Source organism: Cynoglossus semilaevis, chromosome 3, assembly GCF_000523025.1.
Source record: "Cynoglossus semilaevis isolate Cse_v1.0 chromosome 3, Cse_v1.0, whole genome shotgun sequence".
Lineage (NCBI taxonomy): Eukaryota > Metazoa > Chordata > Actinopteri > Pleuronectiformes > Cynoglossidae > Cynoglossus > Cynoglossus semilaevis.
Window position 1 is genome coordinate 2,044,111 of NC_024309.1, and position 20,433 is coordinate 2,064,543.

Genomic DNA, 20,433 nt, shown 5'->3' on the forward strand with positions numbered 1-20,433 from the left:
TAGACAAGAAGGTTTACACATAAACAGTGAACTTAAAAGTCATACTCTTTTGTTCTGAACATTACATTTTTTATTGTGAGAATGTAAATGCCATGCGGGATGCGGGCATTGACCCCACTTAAGCGGAAATCACATTATTTGTGAGCTTATTAGAAAAAGCTATTTCTCAAACCAGCCGGTTCTATGGCCTTATTGTGCAATGCTGGGGCATGGCTGAATCAATGGTTTCGCAGTTGTCGTGGCCGAGTGGTTAAGGCGATGGACTTGAAATCCATTGGGGTCTCCCCGCACAGGTTCAAACCCTGTCGACAACGTGTACCTTGTTGGGCTTTTACAAGAAATGTATCTTGATAAGATCAGGGTACACAGCAAGGGTTTAGATTTTATTTATTATTTATTGTCCACTTATTATTTTAATTCCACATGAGATTACAGATAGCTAGATCTCGCTCAATTGGCGTTTTTGTTAATCACAGTTATAAAATGTTTTCAAGATGGTGGCTGAGAGTGGATCCTCCCATTTTTGAAGTTGAAAACAGAAATGCCATGGAGGATGCGGGCGTTGATCCCGCTACCTCTCGCATGCTAAGCGAGCGCTCTACCATTTGAGCTAATCCCCCGCTGTTTAAAGAAACTTTGAGTTTTATAAAAGCCATAAAGATGGCTTACAGTTTCAGCTCAAAGAAACTAGAAGTACTGAAGATAATTTTAATTTTTTTTCATTATTTGTGAGCTCATTAGAAAAAACTATTTCTCAAACCAGTTGGTGCTCTGGTCTGAATGTGTGGTGCAGGGGCGTGACTGAATCAGCTGGTTTTTAGTTGTCGTGGCCGAGTGGTTAAGGCGATGGACTAGAAATCCATTGGGGTCTCCCCGCACAGGTTCGAATCCTGTCGACAACGTGTGTGATTTTGGGCTGTTACAAGAAACCGCTCATGGTAAGACCAGTGTTGCAGAATTAGACAAGAAGGTTTACACAAAAGTAGTGAACAGAAAAGTCATAATCTTTTGTTCTGAAGATTACATTTTTGATGCGGGCATTGACCCCACTTAAGCGGAAATCACATTATTTGTGAGCTTATTAGAAAAAGCTATTTCTCAAACCAGCCGGTTCTCTGGCCTTATTGTGCGTTGCTGGGGTGTGACTGAATCACAGGGTTCGTAGTTGTCGTGGCCGAGTGGTTAAGGCGATGGACTTGAAATCCAAAAATAGTGAACAGAAAAGTCATACTCTTTTGTTCTGAAGATTACATTTTTGATGCGGGCATTGACCCCACTTAAGCGGAAATCACATTATTTGTGAGCTTATTAGAAAAAGCTAATCATTCAATCAATGGTTTTGCAGTTGTCGTGGCCGAGTGGTTAAGGCGATGGACTAGAAACCCATTGGGGTTAACCCGCACAGGTTCGAATTCTGTCGACAACGTGTGTTGTTTTGGGCTGTTACAAGAAACAGTTCATGGTAAGACCAGTGTTGCAGAATTAGACAAGAAGGTTTACACAAAAACAGTAAACTGAAAAGTCATACTTGTTTCCTCTAACAATGACAATTTTGATCTTGAAAACTTAAATGCCATGGACGATGTGGACTTTGATTCCGCTAAACTGGATATGACCAATTGTTTGTGAGGTTATTAGAAAAAGCTGTTTCTTAAACAATTGCCTGTGAAACTGGCAGATGGGAGGTGAATCTTATATATAGTTAAGGTTAAGGTTATAGGTATAGTTAATAAGAGTATTTTATATATAGGTAATCGGTTGTGTCTTCTCCTCTCCACCTCTGTTGAGTGATGGTGTTTCCAGGTTGATGAAAATAGCTTATTTTACTGCTCTCTCAAACCATCTGTCTTCCCTGGCCAAAATGTGGACAATGTGGACTCAAAGGAGTGTCTCTGGGCCTTGAGGTGTACTGTGAGTCTAAAATAGCTGAGACTTTGCTTTAGATTTCTCTAGTCCAGCTATTTGTCTGAAGCATGTCATTAGTGTATGTAAAACCAACTGCATTCAATAAAATTCTTCTAGATGGAAATATTCACTCTTTTTTTCAAGGCTACATAGTGCAGATTTATTCTATAGTACATTGAAATTGTTGTAGAAATGCATCTGCTAGAAAAATATAGAATTAAAAAGCTTTGCTAGGATAGCAAAGGGTAACTAAATTATGTATTACAGTTTCACATTTGCAGGGATGCTGTGGACACTGTGTCTAAGCTGCTGAAGAGTATACTGTGTAAGTTAAGCCATTAAAATGAGCAGTAGCAATAACATTTTCATCCAAACTTATATAATGTTATCCCGTTATTAGCAGAGAATACAGCTGTGCCTCCTTAAATTTTCTATTTTTAATTTCATTTGTAACTGGTCGATTGATAATATGTTGATAAATGTATTTACAACTCTTGCTGCAAGATAAGGAGTGGAGGAACCTAATCTTTGTTTACAAAAAACAAACAAAAAGTAGGCTTTATTGGCAACGAGCAACTAGCAAGGTGCTAAGTCCACATTGAAAAATCTTGGTCTACGATTTCACCACATGGTTCAAAAACAATCCAAACATTATTTTTTTTGAAATATAAATCTATTCCTGTATTCTAGGTCAAAATCTTTACCAAGAGAAATCAGAAAAATATTTAAGGGGGTTACTTATTGTCTGTTCTATTTAGAAAAAAAGCATATAAAACACGTAGCACAGGTCGTTAGCAATGTTTAAGCAATACATTCTAAAGTTTATGTTTTCTTTACATATTTTTTGCATTATCTGTGGATTCGCAAAGGGTGTCTCCGGCCAGAAGCTAATGCTGTTGGTGGGGCCTTGGCATGGAAAAATTTGGGAACCCCTGTTTTAAGGAAGGTTTCTATGGGCCCCTCCTGAAATTAAGTAAATAAACATTTAAGAACTCCATCTGAGTTATTTAGTAAGGTTATTCTGTGTCCTGTTTATTTTACTGGAGTTGTATTTGTTTTCCCTAATTTGCACTCCGTAGCAGCCCAACTGCAGGTTTTTTTCTAACCCTCAGTAAGTTCCAAAAAAGACTGCCAGTGCAATCACCAGCTGCAGTGTTCTGGCAGAAAACCTGTTGAATCAAGATTCCATGTGGCACATATTTATCATGTGCAAATTTGTGCATGCATCCTGCTTCCATGAAAAACCAATGGTTTGAGTAATTACCTTGAGACAAGCGAGTAACACATCATGTGAGATATTATGTGAGTGGGTGAAATGCTTTCCTCTTATCAGGCTGCACCAAGGTCTGTGTTTGTTGAGAGCAATACAAAGTGTTCTGGAGAGATGTTATTGCTGAAAACAAATATCAAATGGATTTTTTTGTTTTTCTTTCTTAAAGAAACCAACATTTCACAAGCCTTTTTTTTATTTTAAAAACAAATAATAACAGTTGCAGCAGCTCTATGTTAAGGTATTGTTTAACCCTTCGGCTTAAACAATGATGCGTCTAATTTATGGATCTTTACAGCCTACCAAAGTTCTTACCCCTACAATCAATGATCAATTTTCAATGATCAATGATCAAGAGCTTGGCTGATATCTTAACATCAGGGATGTCAATATTGACTATTACTGATTAAATACAGGTTAGCTATGGATTAATGATAATTAATCATAATGATAATTAATTATGATTAATTGAGATTTATAAACATTCAGAAAATATGACCAAAAATGTATGTGCTGGAACAGAAAGACAAAAAAGATGTTTGTATTTTATATCTAAACGAGTAAGCAAGTATTAATAATGATTGCCAAGAAAAATATGCAAAAAAAAAAGAGAAAAACCTCAAAATTCAGCTCCATAGAATTGGTTGATTTTAGTTTCTTTCAAACCCTGAATGAAGTCCTTGTCCTTAACAATAATACCATTGTGTCTTCAGCCTGTCGACTGCAGACTTACTTGCTAACCTGTGCTCAGTGAGGCTGGTCTGACCTGTCGTTGAAGCGCCTTCAAACACACGCTGGGTTCTGAGATGGTGTTTTCAGCTCCTGCAGTTTCTGCACATAATGTCTGTACCGACTCTGAATTAGAACAATGATGAGTGGATGGATTGTTTAATACACAATGCACGTCCTTTTTGTCCATCTCTTAAAAATGTTGAACTAGTTTAATCATCAAAAATGAAGTTTCACATTTTACATTTTTAAAAGCCCCTGCTAAGTGTACTTCTTTTGATTATCTGTCCAGGACTCCATTGTCCTCATTCGAAAACGAACCAATTTAGCGACCTCCAGATTAGTTCATTATTCAGATGTTTTTCTAGGTGAAGAGTCCTTTGTTAAAGATAAAAAAAGTCTAAACAAATCTAAGAGTTTTTATTCAGATTAGACAGTGTTGTTAGACAGATAGACAGGCACGGACCTTGTCTGTAACCTTCATGACAATCCGAACTCAAAAAGAAAAAAAAAATGTTTTCGTCATGTCACATCCGAGCAGAAGGCCACTGTGGTGGTTGATAGATACGGTATGAAAATATATTGCAGCAGAAATTATTAACATGTGAAAAGATGAAAAATGTCACCTATGAAAACCTGATCTTAAAACCGTAGTGCCACAGTGGGCTACACGAGCCAAAGTGGAAAATAACTACACAAAGCAGGAGCAATGCCGACATGACACAAAATGCATAAACTAACAACAGATACTGGAGTGATAGAGGAGGAAGGGTGAGAAAGTTGTCTTTGTGCTATGTGGAGGCCACGGTAGTTCCCTGCACTCCTTTTTATCTCGCATTACTCCCAATGTCACTCTTCCTAGTTACGCACTCAAGTTGTTTTCATTGTTTGAAACCAAACTGCATTGTGGGAGAAGCTGTATATGACGAGGGGCTGCATTGTCTCTGGCTTTCTCTGCTTGTCCTACTGTGACTCTGTCCAACTCCAGGTTATCAACACACAAATCTTTTTGTTGTTTTAGCTGAGTTTTGGAGAGCAGGAAGGTCCAGGCGTGGGTATTCCGAAAACATGTCAGCAACATATATAGTCAGTGATGTTTGCCACCGAACTAACACAGTGTGTGCACTGTAATACTTGTTTAATGATTATTCGAGCGCTTTTAGACACTTTGGTCACATTATAAATTGAACAAGAAATTGATGGTTCTTCAGTTGGTGTTGGGTTTCTCTCCAATTATCCCGTTTTCTCCCTAAGTCCAAAAATATGCTCTTAAAATATGCTTGAAGGCGCCATTGCCTCATTAGAGCACCATTTGCTGTGTATTATGCAGTGCAGGCTTGGTGCATCAGAACAACCTGTCACAATAAATCCATATTTCAAGTAGGACTCCTGGAATTCCCTATAAAATGCAGCTTTCTTTTTCTTTGAAGACGTAGGCTCTTCTTCTGTCTCCTCATTAACTCTTTTACCCTGCACAAAAAAACTTTCCAAAAACGTTTGTTTTTTATGACCGAGGCAAACATGTTGACATATATCGTGTGAGTAACAGACAGATGCAGCGGAGCTAATCCGGTAATTTTTCAAAATAAAACATAGATGCAGCGGAGCTAATCCAGTAGTTTTTCAAAATAAAACATTGTTTAGAATCAGATAATAAATAACACAGAAATGTTCTAATAAGTTATGCATTCTTTCTGTGCCAATAAATAACACAGAAATTATCTAATAAGTTATGCATTCTTTCTGTGCAGCCCGATTCCAATTGATCCACGGACCGGTGGTGGTCAGCGGCCTTGGGAGTTGGAACCATTGTCCTAGGGTGGTTTGTCTCTGTATGTTGTCCTCCGATGGACTGGAACCATCGGCAGGTCCTCCAGGACCCTTAATTTGTAAGTTTAATTAAAAGCAACTAAAAGAAACTATCTATCTATCTAGCTGTCTAGCTGTCTGTCTATCTGTCCGTCCATCCATCTATCTATCTATCTATCTATCTATCTATCTATCTATCTATCTATCTATCTATCTATCTATCTATCTATCTATCAACCTACTGTAAGAAAATACAAGTGAAAATCTTAATGTCTTATGACTAACTAGTAGTGTAATTATTGCATCATAAAACTGAAGCTTCAAGAAATTGAAAACCACTGAGCATTTGTGTGACAAAGAGAGGAAATATTTTTGGAATTACTGGTATGACTGAGACGAAGAAGGAGAAGGCCATCTAATCAGAGAAGGATGACTCCAAGAAGAAGGACAAATCCATCAAATCAGAAGACGTCAACGGTTTGGTGCACAACTCTGTTATGCTTAAAAACCTGGGTCAGGGAAATAAAGTTGGTCAGATTTCGTGAACTGACATCATTTGCTGTTTGTCAGGGATGCGTAACTCCCTATTTTGCTGATTCTGTAATAAATACGAGTTAAGCCTAAATATCTTCTCCTATTTGCACAAGGGATGTGACTCACACATAGAGAGATTTCAGTAGAATGAGCAGAACTATCTATCCATCCATCCATCCATCCATCCATCCATCCATCTATCCATCTTTCTTATCCTGACAACCAAACTGTATTTTCAATATTCCCACAAGGACAACGTGTCCCCACAAGAATAGCTTTACTATGAGCCTTTTGCTTAGCAGAGTAAATCAAGAAGGGCTCACCACCCCCTTCTTGGACCACAGTGAGGCCGAAATGCTGATGTGGAGAGGTGAAAAGGTCAGACACAACCCGCCAGCTAGCGCAGTCAGGAACAACAAATGAATGCTGGCTGTGTCAAACTCAACTCTATGAACTCTGCAAGAGAACCAGAACAACCTATTAAAGGATAGTCTGATGTTGAACAATATACAACAAAGTAAAGCAAACCAGTAGTGTCAGTTATATGGTTAAATCTAATATTGTAAGTTTAACTTTATGTGGTCCTCTGTCCAATAAGGAAACATGTTATGGATGGACATAAGTGCCCGATTTTTTTTGTTTTTGTTTTTTGTCTTCTACAATATTAAGAGAGTTCGAGCAGACATAAACACAAATTAAAATGACTGCAATCCGTCTGTGATAAAGCGCAATATTGATTTCTTCTAAAACAGTAAAGGTCAACATACAGTATATGCAATAGAAGGTGATGTATTGCTCATCTTTGTATTTATTCATAAGAAAAAGAAGAGTGACCTTTGAAAATACTGAAACTTTGAAATACTTAAATTGGTATGGTTTTCAACCTTAAGTGACAGTTAGAATATTCTGCCTTACAGATAGATTTAGTGTCACAGCAGCAAAACAGTCAAAACATTTCACTATAAATATCTGTGAAAAGCCTCATTCTCTACATGTATTCAATACATGTCTTCATTTTCTCTTCTTTATCAGGTCCAAACATAGTCCTGTCACTGAAAGCCTGAAATTCTTCCAAAAGTTCTTTCAAAAAGTGATGGGTCAGATGTGGCTGGATCAAAGCCTGTTACAACGCTTCAATACTTTTAATCTGTTTCCATTTCAGTCTTGAATATGTTAAATATTCAATATTCAATATTATTTGTTTTGATTTTGAAAGTATTCATTTTTGAGGGGTTGGAAGAGTGAAAAACAGCTCAACACACTTGGAGATATATATTTATACATATGTATATACATTATATATATATATGCATATAGTGTTGGGCAGTTTTACACATATATCCAATCTTACTTATAATATAACTCAATATAACTTTTAGACAATATATTTATGTATTTAATATATATATTTATATATTTTTTATAATTATATAATATATTGGCTTATATGTTATATGTTTTAATATATTAATACTATTAAGTGGATATATATGTATTATATAGAAACTTTACTTATAACTCAATATAATTTTAAAACAAGAATATATATTTCGATTGTTTTTATAATTATATGCTATACTGTCTTATATAATATATTAAGTTCTTGAACTTCCTGCACTTAATCAGTAATCAGTGGCATCAGTCTCACCTGTGTCACCTGCTGCCCTGGGTATATATTCCTCTCTCCCTCATGTACATGTCCCTGCTGGATCATTGTTCGGCGTATGTTGGCCATGGTATGTTGTTTGAAGTTTCCATGCTTATGCTCGTGTTTGTCTGTGCTCCTGGTTGTTGTTGTTTGTTAAGTATTTACATTTTAGACATTGTAAATGATCTATCTGCACCTGATCTTGGTCTCTCAAGTGCTACATTTGAGTCCTGTCTGAATTCTGCACGTAGGACTTATTCTGGTATACTTTTTTTTATTTATTTCACTTCTCTTTTTAGACAAAATAAAATTAATTAACTTTAGCATATATTATTGTGATGTAATATTTATGACTTACATTTGTCACTGATGTCTAATATATATGACGTCACCATGTGACAGTAAAGTCAATATATATAACATAATCTAATACTACAGTAAAGTCTACTATATGACATTACGTTATACTACTGTAAAGTCTAATATATATGACATTATTTTATACTACCGTAAAGTCTAATATATATGACATTAACTTGTATAGCTGCAATGTCAAATAGACAATATATAAAATTAAATTGAGTGACTTTAAATTGTAATGTATATGATGTTAACATATGAGTGTAAAGACTAATAATTATTATATATAATATATAAATTATAGTATGTATGTCTATGACATTAACGTAATATTAAGTCATATATAGTCAAATATATAGTATATGACATTTACTTGTCATATACTGTAGTGTAGTGGTTAGCACGCCTCCTCCTGTTAACACAATAATTTCCCTATCAATAAAGTTCTATTTTTTATAAGACTTTAATGTCTAATATATATAGACTAAACATATGTGACTGTAAACTCTAATATATATAGGACATAAACTTATGTGACTGCAAAGTTTAATATATATTTTAAAGTTGTGTTATCAACATTCACATGTTAATCTATGCTCTAAAAGGCGATAAAAAAAGATATTTGTTCTTTGTTTTATTTTAAACTCTGTACTTGCATAAAAATACACAGCAGTTCTTGCGGAAGAAATGAGCTCACATGGTTATGGATGATTGTTATTTCCACATATACATGGTGATTATACAACATTGTGTTTACACCGACTATGTAAGATTGTCCAGACTCTAAACAACACTGTTTTCATTCCCTGCATGAATGCAGTTGTTTGTTTTGTTTTTCCATCACAAGCAGTAAGTTAGATGAGATGTCCAAGGATGCGAAGGTTTGTTTGAAGCTGGGAGCAGCTCTGCCTGAGTTTCTCCTTCGCACGTCATTGATTGAAACCGCAGGCTGCTGGCGATTTATTTAGTGCTTCTGAGATTATTTCTTCGTCCGCGTATAGCAGCGGAGAGAAAAATGTTCAACTTTTGAAACAACCCGTTTCTTTGTATCAGCTGAAGAGAAAAAGTAATTGTCATCATTTATTCCAAATTGTAAGGAATCATTGAGCTTTTTGATCAGAAGAAAATCACGGCTGTCAAACGATTCAAATGTATTAACTAATTAAGCACAGTAGCCCTGACTTGTAACTGCGATCATGATGAGTTGTGATAAGCATTATGAATTATGAAAGATAAATTGTGATCGTAACAATTGCGATTAATTGTGAACGTAAGTAAGCATCAACTCGATCATAGGAAGTGTGATTAATCACGGTTCACAAACGGGGCTTTAAGATGATATTTTAAGATCATGATGTTTTGAGAAAGAAAAAATTGTATATTGATTGTATTGTATCAACTGTGTTTTAGAGGATTGATAAGTGGAATCATTGGATATACACCACCGCCACATTCGGGCTTTAACTGCATTAAGAATTTTAATGCAATTAATCTTAATTCAATTATAATTAAAAATATTAAGAATGCAATAAATACAGCCTTAGCAAATATATCGACAAAAACAATATATTTTTACTTAACAGACTAAGGTTTAGGAGTGACCTTTTTTTATTGATGCAAATGGTTTTGACTAGGGACGGCTCAATACAACATTTCCATGTCCGATACCGAAAACTATCTGCCATATCTGCTTTAACAGTTAAACACGTTCTCTTTGTGTCGCTAATAGGCAACATGTTAGCTAGTCTCATATAGTTTTCATATGCAGTGGGGCTTCAAGATACGAGCTACCCGTAATACAAGTTTTCTAAGTTACGAGTAAGCAACTTTTGCAAGATTTTCCTCGTGATACGAGGAAGCATCGAGTTACGCGTTGTCGTGCTGTCGCTGTCGCACTCATTGTCCCTCGCTGGGATATTTTACCCGTTGCTTTATTTATCTTTAACTATGCATTTGTTCATATCTATGTTTTGATGTTTGCGGTTTTTAGTTATTTTTAATGGGGAAAATGCAATCGAGATACGAGTGGATCGAGACACGAGTGCTGTTGTGGAACGGATTGAACTTGTATCTTGAAGCCCCACTGTACAGTGTAATCTCCCTACAGCAGGGGTCACCAACATGGTGCCCCGGGGGCACCTGGTAGCCCCCATGGACTACGTAAGGTGCCCGTCCTACAGGCTCTAGTAATTTTCCACTAGCCCCAAATGCCTGTTTGCTTGTAATGTTGCTGGTCCTCGAAATATGGTGTCAAGATTTATATCCACATCACCACATTAAATAACTTTAAAAATTACATCACACAAAGGGGCTTTACGTGGAGATTTATTTTTAAACCATTGTAAATTCGACTTTTATTGAGGCTAAGAAACCCTGTTTCGCGTCAGCTTCACCTCTCTTTCCTCCTCTGGCTCCAAAGGGAGCTCTTTGACCTGCATTACTGCTCCCTTATGATTCTATTTTCTGATGATAAATACAGTACATCCAGAAATATTCTGAATTGCAAGATCCAAACAGACAGACAGTCAGAATACACTCTAATATAATAGATTAAAAATAACAGATTTAATTGATGTCATATCATCTCAGACAATGTTCCAAAGGCATGACAACAGGGTATTTTGGAACCGGGAAACAATTTATCCAATCCCAGAATCTCCTCTGGTTATGTCGGATCTCACTAAGCTTCAAGCTGGTCCCAGTTGAAGTATAGTGAGTTACAGACACCCTAGCTACCTCATTCCAATAGTTAGCATATACCAAGAATGTAAGCTACACCTTCTCCAAACAGAAATGTTGCCTTGTATTTCATTGCTGTAATTTGAGTCTAATTGGTGTACCATATTTTCCAAACTATAAGCCGCTCCTTTGCGACTTATACTCAGGTCGACTTATTATTTATATATATAAATATTTTATTTGTTATTTTCACACTGACAGCCACTAGAGGGCACCCCAGGCTTGAATTATACGTATATATAAATAAAATATTGTACAATTTCAAAATGATGTTTTCTCTAAATTATAAATGTGCAAATGACATTTTATTTGGCTTATTATGTTCAACAGAAAACAGGATTCAAGAAGGAAAATCAAATTAAAACAATTACCAGTTCAACAGAAAACAGGATTCAAAAAGGAAAATCAAATTAAAACAATTACCAAGGCCACCCACGAGCCCAAAGAGTCAGCGAGTTAATTAAAAAGGTAATTATAAATAATAATAAAAATACCTTGGGGTTATTCATGTTAGCACTTTCACTTGTGGCTGTCTCTTTTGTTCTGTCTTGTAGGGGTAGGAATTCCATCTCTTTTAAGACTGGTTCTCAAGGCTGGATTCTATCATAGCGCCGACTCTTTTTGTTGTTTGTTTATTTATTTATTTGTTAATTTATTTATTTAAGGTTAACAATGTAACATTTATTAATTAATTAACTGAGTGTTTATTCTTTGTTTAGCTAGTTAGATGCATCAGAAAAAATGCACAAGAGCATTTAAAAGAAAAAGTTACAGTCATGGATTGGAGTGGAGGAGAGTTGGACATCCTAGACCAGGGGTGTCAAACTCAGATTCAGGGGCCGCATACAACATAATTGGATGACTAAAAGTGGGTTGGACCAGTACATTCATAACATAAATACTTATAAATAACAATAAGTCCATCATTTTCCCCTTTGTTTTCATGTGAGAAGTACAAGTATAATAGATTTTTTTTTATGGGTGGGGGCCGGATTCAAAGTCCCACGTGGGTTGTATGTTTGACACCACTGACCTAGACCAGGCTCGGGGGCCTGACGTGGCCCGTTCAGCTTTGTAAACCGGCCCGCCCAAATTTGTCCAACTTATATAATAGATTGTGTTGTATTATAGTTCTGCTTTTTCCCTGCAATGCCTGCATTTTCTCTATAGAGGGCGTAGAGAAGGCTATAAGCATTTTAGCCTTTAGCCTGGATTTAAGCTCACTATTTTGTCCGTCCTCCTTTACCTTATGTGTCCTTTTAAAATTAGACAAACGGTATTAATGGATTAGACCAGACTTTAGACCAGACATGGACAAACTACGGCCCGTGGGCCGGATATGTTCCATCTGGCTTTTTTACTCTGGTCCGCCAAATTATATTATTCATTTTTATTATCATTATACATCTGCCTTTTTCCTGCAATACTCTCATTTCCCCAGTAGATGGCATAGAAATGCTAAAAGAATTTTAGCGTTTTAGCCTTTATGCATGACATTTACATGTCATTTATCATGTTTAACGAAACAGCTCCATCTATCTGTCAAAGTCTAGGACCCATTATGGCCCGCCAGTCAAAAGTTTACCCACGGCTGGATAAGACCAATTAGTAAGGTTTTAGGGAGGTGACCATTATGAATAAATAAGCTAGTCTACTACCCATAAAGAGAATATTAATCTTCACCCAGATAGGGCGCAATATTACTTAGAACAAACGAATAGAAAAAAAAAATGAAAAAAACACAATCCTTCAACACGTGGGATCGCACCAGTGAATTTTTGGGCCGTAAGACAGAAGCATAAACCCCACCTTTACTATGTAGCCTCAGGCACAGTTTTTCATGTATGAAATCTACTCGATGTCTAATAAAGGGAACTTGACAAAATCAACTGTAAGAAGAAAAAAAGACAGAATCTGGAAGTAAACCAAGTCTCCTTGCGAAACTCCACACAACAGCCCGGAGTTTGTCTACAGACATCACTCACGAACTCCGCATGGAACTAACAGAAAAAACAAAAAAAAATCTCTGTGCTATTTTTGGTCCTGACAATAATAGAGTGTTGCCCTTGTAGTAAATGACAAGTAAATTTATTTTATGACATTTATAGAGGAAGCTGAATTTCCCTTGAAAATCAATCACTGCTGTTATTATCGTGTTCTCGTTGACATGTTATTATTAGTGAGAAATTTATCTTTATATATAGATTATATTAATTGTTTCATTCAATACTACACACAAAAAAAATTGTACCATAATTTAAAATAAAAGTGCACTATACACTGCTTTTGGTATAATTGTTGACTTTTGCATAACAATGCACGATTAATCGCATTACCTCCTTACGATTGATCACAATTATTTGCGTTGTTACTTTTAATTGTTTCCCAATCGTTTGTTTATATTTTCTTTTTATTTAAAATAAAAATGTGATCACAAAAAATCCCATTCCCACCACAAGAGCAGACCAGGAAACCGTAGCACTGCATAGCAATAAACATGGCTATAAACTTAACTATAAACATGACATGAACAATCCCAGATCCCTTCACATAACCATCAAAAGGTGTTCCAGCATCTTCATTTTGTAACAATTATCATCAATAAACTATGGCCAATTTTGCCCTACGAGACGTTAGCGGTAACAAACGACTACAGCAGAAAAACAGCTTTTTTGAAATTGTAATCTTCTGTAGTGGGGTCCTTTTGTTCGTAATCACTCACTGTATTGTTCTGCGTTCATCTGCCCATTAAACAGAGTATAATGGGTTCCAACGGTTTAAGCATAATGATCTCCGTAAAAACAATACATTTAAATGTAATTACTTTGTGCTTCTGAAGAGTTTACTCTGAACGCACCACCACCATCAACATCTTCATGTTCATTACCACCGCTGATTGCCATGCTTTTTTTTAAATTCACAGCTACTTTTCACAAAAAAAAAAAAACAAAAACAAATTTTAATTAGTACACTTTATTTACTTCATTCGCATGTGGGAGTAGATTTTTTTTTCCTATTGTGAGATCATATTTAATTCACATTATCCTCTTCTCTGTTGCAAATAAAAAATCACCAGGCCATAACATGTTCATGTACTGTTAAGAGCAAAGGTTTTATTGATCTAATGTTATTACATAACTTGGCCTACTATAATAGAATTAAATTATTATTTAAGACAAAATGTTGTGTAGCAATGCATTTTATTTTATTTTATTTTATTTTATTTTATTTTATTTTATTTTATTTTATTTTATTTTATTTTATTTTATTTTATTTTATTTTATTTTATTTTATTTTATTTTATTTTATTTTATTTTATTTTATTTTATTTTATTTTATTTTATTTTATTTTATTTTATTTTATTTTATTTTATTTTATTTTATTTTATTTTATTTTATTTTATTTTATTTTATTTTATTTTATTTTATTCAGATAAAAAAGAAAAACATGAGCATGTCCACTCCTTTACTCAACCTCTCCACCTTTGCTAATACATCCAACCAGGGACGGTCCTAGTTAAACGGGGGCCCTAAGCAAGTGGTGGCCCACCCGTCCATCAGAACCAACCCTGTCCTCCACCACTGTGGAACTCCGTCACACCAGACTTAGCATTGTCTTACAGCTTTTCTACAGAATGAAATTAATGAAACACGTATGGGATACAGACATATTTCTACTCTATTGACTCTCTCTAAAATCTATGGTTGTTATGAATTAGATTCCCCAATAGATGGCGATAATGAGCTTTATCACTCCACAAAGATGTGAGCTGCATCAATCATGCAAAATGTGCATATCGCCCCTTTCGCAAACATGGGGGCTCTGCGCAACACTGCTTGTTCTGCGCAAAGCTAGATGCGCCCCCAGATATGACGGTAAAGCTCTATTGACCAATCAGAAGCCTGCCACTATCTAACAGTCACTGCCTGCCACTGGAATTTCTGAAATTGTTTTTAAAATTCACAGGCTGTTCATTATAGAGCCACTGCATAAAATACACACATTTTGTAAGCTTTTAGTTCTTGTCAGGACTTTTTATCATTTCTTATATGAAAAATTACTAGTCTTCCCATCTTATTGTACCATTTTCTTGTATTATATTTATATTATATATATTATAATTATACTTTTGGACCCGCCCATCTGAGTCATTGACCATGTCATTACAACATCCCGCAAAGGACTTGCTGCAATATTTTTAAAAAGCAATTATTTGGTCTAAAACACAAATGTCCAAAAATTGTACTGTTTCCGCATTTGTATTGACCACTTGTCAAATTGCCAGGCAACCAGAGACCAGGGAACCATTGGTCAAGACTAAAAATAATGACAAACATTTATAATGATTTTTATAATTTTTTATGAATTTTAAATGCCATTCAACCACACTCAGGGGAAATGTGGACGTGACCCTGATCAAAGTCCACTTAGGGAATATAGTGAATGGTTTTGCGTTTGTTTACAGCAGTGGTAGAGCTGCTCTAGCGGGGCGGAGTCTAGTGAGAGTCCCCGCCAATCAAAAACGCGGTTTCGCGGGGTGAACGCTGGAGAGGCGGAGCTAAAAATTATTGTAGCCAATCAGTGCATACCGTCCTCAGCACAGGGAGAAGTTAGCGCTCGACTGCCAGTCTGGTCCGTAGCCACGATGGATGCATTACTATGCCTTTTGGTCGTTCTTATTGTCGGGACAAGGATACAAGAAAACAGCGGTAAGTGGCCTTTAATGGACAACACGGAGTTATGCTATGTGTGGGTGGTGTTTTTCTAGAAAGTTGCTCCCTCATTGTCCGCAATGTTTGATGAGAAAAGCTTGTTGAAGGAGCAGAGTGTGTCTAACTAAGATGGCGCAGGGTCGGCGGCCAGCCTGCTGTTGCCTGTCTCAGGAATGTTTATTGTCTGTGGAGAAAAAAAAACAGGAACAGGAGCTAAAAGTCGCGTCTGGTTCAAAATGGCCAACCTTGGACTAACTGGTCTCGAACTGGTCTTTCCTGGGTTGCCTTTAGTTCTCTGTGCTCACGGACTGAGCTTTGCCAACAAAGAGCAGCGGAGCTCCTGCGCTGGAACATTCGCCTAGTTTCGTTCAGACAAAGTTGGCAGAATCTTCTTGCCCATTTTGTCAAACATTGGTTGTTTATTGACTCGCTGGTCGAAGCTCAACTCAGACGCGTTTTCCCCCTTTTTCAGCCAGTCACAGTTGAGCCGTAAGTTTGTGCCGCCTCCGAGCTGAACGTGTTATACTTGTGTACCGTTACTTTTCGCTGCATGACGTTCATGTCACCTATTGTGTCACAACATTGGTCCTCGGTAGATTCTCTGGACTCTTACCCTTACTCCCTACTTTCAAACCTCCTTTAGCAGCAGTCCGACACGCTCCTCTGCACCAGGTTATCCTGCTAGTTCCTGACTAGACACACGCTTTGGACGTTTTTATTCTGCTTCCGTGTCCAACTTTGACCGTCTGTTTTACACGAGTTTTAATGTAATAGGAGACAACAGTAAAGAAGAGGATTTAAAGGTGGGGGGTTAGCGAGGATCCCGGAGTGGCCACGTACGACCCAAGCCCCATTGACAAAAATGATTATGCATCGCTGGGTTGCAACTGTGATGTTCTCAATGTACTGAATTAGCCCGTTACATTTCGCGTTTCTATTGAAATATGTATCCATAGGTGGCGCAAAAAACCTGCCACGACCTCATGACAATAGCAACAACAATCACGTTACAAGCTTAAAAAAAGGTAGCCTTTTGGCACTCCCTTTTCACCATAGAAGTTACAGCTATAAGTTATCACATTTAATCTCTGATTGAGTTGCGTTATTTTAGCATTCTTTTGTTTTTCGGTGTAGAATACAACTGCAAAAACAGTCGGTTATTTTTATACCTAAATTATTAGTCAGTAAAAAGCCACGGTGTAACAAGTATGATACCTGGATGTTTTTACCCAAGAAAGTCAAATTAAAAATAAATCCAAGAGCAAATTTTAGACATTCAGAAATCAGCTTACCACGAAACAGCTTAAATTTGTTTTTACATTTCCCCGTCTGGTTTAAAGTAGGAACGACAGACATCTTTTAATAAAACACTAAGCAGCCTTCGTGGGTTTTTTTTCTCCATTCTTGGCTCTGATCTGTGTTTGTTAGCCATTAAATTGACATGATATTCTTTGTTTCAGTGGTCACTGTGTGACCTGTGAGGAGGAAAAGAGATCCAAATGGTTGTGTATGCATGTGTGTGTGTGTGAGCATGTCCGTGCGTGCGTGCGGGAGTGTGTTCTCTTGACTTGCAGACTCCTTTTGTGTATGACATTCCTTTGTGTAGACGGAGAGAGCGTGAGACAGAAAGCGACCTTCATCATGAATGGAGAAGCACGCTTTTTAGGCGGCATGCATAAAGCCCTCATCGGCCAGAAGCGTGGCTTTGTTCGCATTATATGTGCACATGTGGACCTTAGATGCAGGCTGGTGATCGAATTGATATGTAGGCTCGGGAACTGAGCACACAACAAGGAAGAGAATTTCTTTGTCCACTGAAAGGATTGTATTCGTGTGAGTCCATGCCTATCTCTATCGACATTTGCTCCGAGAAAGACTTTGGTGGTTTGAATGCGCATAAGCATAAAACACACACAAAAAAATAAATAAATAAAGTGCTTCAATGCTGTATTAGGTGTAAATGTAGTCTTTATAATGTATATTTCTCTCACAAATGTATCATGTTATTCTTATCTGCGCCGCAACATAAGTGGTTCATGAAATGCAAATGTCCTCATTTGCCAGACAGTGCAACATACTGCATGTGTGTTCAGGCAGACAGTGGTGGCTTTTCAGCAGCGAGTACCTTACATGACTCCATGTGCATGTTGCGTGGCTGCTGCTGTGTGAGTGTGCAGCAGCGGCAGCGGCAGTAGCATCACCACACCCCTGCAGCTCTCACACATTTGCCTTGTGCACAAAGCAGTGTAGCAGTACGCTTTCAAGCACCTGCACACATCCAATCTCCAAGACTGAGGCTGAATTAGGTGTTGTCACTATTGCTGTCCTCATTCTCACAGCCTCAGCTACCCCCATCTTGTCAGCTCTGTCCTCACGCTTGTGTCACTCGTTTTCCCCCCCTCTCATTGCCTCATCCCTCACATGCCCTGCTTCTATTTGTCTGCTCTCTGGGTTTGTGCCTGCCTTCATTGCTTCCTTTAGGCGTTGTAAGTAAACAGTCTGTTATTATCTGGAGTGGTGGGGAAAGACAAATGCCATGTCAGCACTTGGATTCTAATACAAGCGGCTGCCAGGGGAGACTATAAATTGTTCAGATTCTCCATACAAATTGAGGTAACGGTCCTTTTACTGTGAATTCTCAGTTGCCATTCGCCGTAGGAGAGTTCCTTTATGAAGTGAAATGTCTCAAAATGCATAGAAGCACATCCCCCTTTTTTTTTCTTGCAGTTTTTACTGTGAGAAGTGTGCTTCAGATTGTACACAATGTACTGGCAAAGACACTGCAGTATTTTCACACACTAATGCAACTGTGGAACATGTTTTCACACACTGTGCGGCTTTGTGGTTGGCAAAACGTGACACTCTTCGGTATCATGATGAAGATGTGACTTGCGATAAATAGGAAAATATTCAAATGTGTTCATTGACAAGCGCATGCTCTGGGAGGTTGTGTTCCTGTTGTGCTGCCCTGAGAGGTGTCTTCTGCTTCCGACTGTGTCCCACCATTTTTTGCGGAGCCCAGCAGCGTGGTCAATGTGGTTGTCATCTTTAAGAGCAATTAAAAAAAAAGAAAAAAGAGAGAGAATATGGAAATATTAAAACAAGGGAACATCTTAGCGATATTGCAATTTTGTAACATTTGCAAAAGAAAATGCGTAATTTTTTTTGGATGAATGTTATGATTTTTTTTTTATTAAAAGCTATATATTTTATGAAAAATAACAGCATCACAGCCACGGGCTGTTTAGAGGCGCACAATAAAAATATATTGTTTCCTTAAATAAATATATTTAGTGGATAGATTATTATTATGGGACAATATAATATGGAATATGTATTAATATTTATACTTATTTGACAAGTACAGTGTGCATGTAGCCAGAAAGCTGGGGTAAATTTGCAGTGGGGTAAATTAACTTAAACTCGTATATCAAATGATTGCGTTAGCGCTTTTTCTTTTTCTTTTTTTTTTTTATTGGTTAAATAATATGCAGGCGCCATCACGCTCTTCAGTGGTCACACAAGTTAGCCGCTCCTCCCGCCGATACCAGTTGGTCGGAGTTTCACGCAACCCAAATGCAACGTTTTCTCTGGTGTGTTCTCCTGGAAATACTGCGACTGTAGACACCATACTTTCTGCTGAAACTCCCGGTCCACAAGGTGAACAGTGATGTAGGCTGATGTAGGATTCTGTGGTTCAGCTGGACCAGAGGTGCATGCATTTTCCAGCATTTACCATGTTGCTTTGGAATAGCGGTTTCAGTGTTTGAAGGCACCTCATATCCGCGATCTAATTTCTTAATTGGATTTATGAATATTGGGTTATGGCCTCCAAGATTTCAATGTGTGGTCTTGATCTGGGGTCCCAAACCCCGGGAACAATTGCCGGTATGTCATTCCTATGGTTGATTGTGCGTTGTTAATGGTAGTGTCTACATAAACCATTGCTTGTTAATGATTTCTCACCAAAGTGTGTAGCTTTAATCTACAATGTGATGGGCATCAATTTTAATCATATGAAATGTTGGTGAACTGTCTATGTCGTATCATCTTTATAGTGGACATGTCTTTGGTTGCTGAATCTCTACCATGTGTGGATATGGGTTATCTTTTTTATTGGAATGGAAACAGAAGGACTAATCTCTTTAGTGTCACAATCATAACCACCAGCTGAACTTGAAGTGGACTTGAGATTTTTCCTTTCTAATTTTGCCTTCCTTTCTTTTCCTGTAGTATTAGATTTAAGAAGTCTTGTGAATATACCCTTTTTAAAACCTAAAGTTTTCAAAACAGACCAATGTTATGATTTGTTATGACACCGTGGAAGATCTGATTTCTCTTTTCTGTACAGTATGCTCTGGCTGTACAGCGTGTTGTGGTGCTTTTCATCTTGAAAATGAAACTGTTCGACTTCCCGTGAGACTGCTGCATGTCAATATTTTTGCTCTTTGTCTCTCAGTTCTTCTCCTGATCTTGATCAGTCGAGGGTAATTTTTTTTGTGTGTGTGTTTGTTCAGCAGTGTGCTTCTGTGAAGTTCTGTGAAGTTGAGCATTGGTTATGTGGTTGCTGTGCACTTCTTCTTTGCAAAACTGGCGGTGGAGGAATGCCAAGAATGCAGGTGACCCTGGATATCCGTTGTCCCAGTCTAGGGGACTAAACTAATGCGTGAGGTTGTGGACGCGCCAGTGGATTCAAAAGCACCAATGCGTTAATGAACGGTCGCCC

The 20,433-nt window shown here is 37.3% G+C and overlaps 1 protein-coding gene and 4 non-coding genes across 5 annotated transcripts in view; 4 read left to right on the top strand and 1 right to left on the bottom strand.

Moving 5' to 3' along the window:
- The first annotated feature begins 232 nt into the window (after positions 1-232).
- Positions 233-314, top strand: trnas-uga (transfer RNA serine (anticodon UGA)). The gene has a single exon. It is a non-coding gene; the product is annotated as a tRNA-Ser (tRNA).
- Positions 315-547: 233 nt separating this feature from the next.
- On the bottom strand, positions 548-620 carry trnaa-agc (transfer RNA alanine (anticodon AGC)). The gene has a single exon. It is a non-coding gene; the product is annotated as a tRNA-Ala (tRNA).
- A 200-nt stretch (positions 621-820) lies between these two features.
- On the top strand, positions 821-902 carry trnas-aga (transfer RNA serine (anticodon AGA)). Its single transcript has one exon. It is a non-coding gene; the product is annotated as a tRNA-Ser (tRNA).
- A 442-nt stretch (positions 903-1,344) lies between these two features.
- Positions 1,345-1,426, top strand: trnas-aga (transfer RNA serine (anticodon AGA)). The gene has a single exon. It is a non-coding gene; the product is annotated as a tRNA-Ser (tRNA).
- Positions 1,427-15,572: 14,146 nt separating this feature from the next.
- tgfbr1b (transforming growth factor, beta receptor 1 b) overlaps positions 15,573-20,433 on the top strand; it is a 41,869-nt gene continuing 37,008 nt past the window's right edge. The window contains exon 1 of the mRNA XM_008307428.3: positions 15,573-15,704. Coding sequence (XP_008305650.1) covers positions 15,641-15,704 — 64 coding nt within the window. The 5' untranslated portion in view covers positions 15,573-15,640. The remainder of the gene's footprint in view (positions 15,705-20,433) is intronic.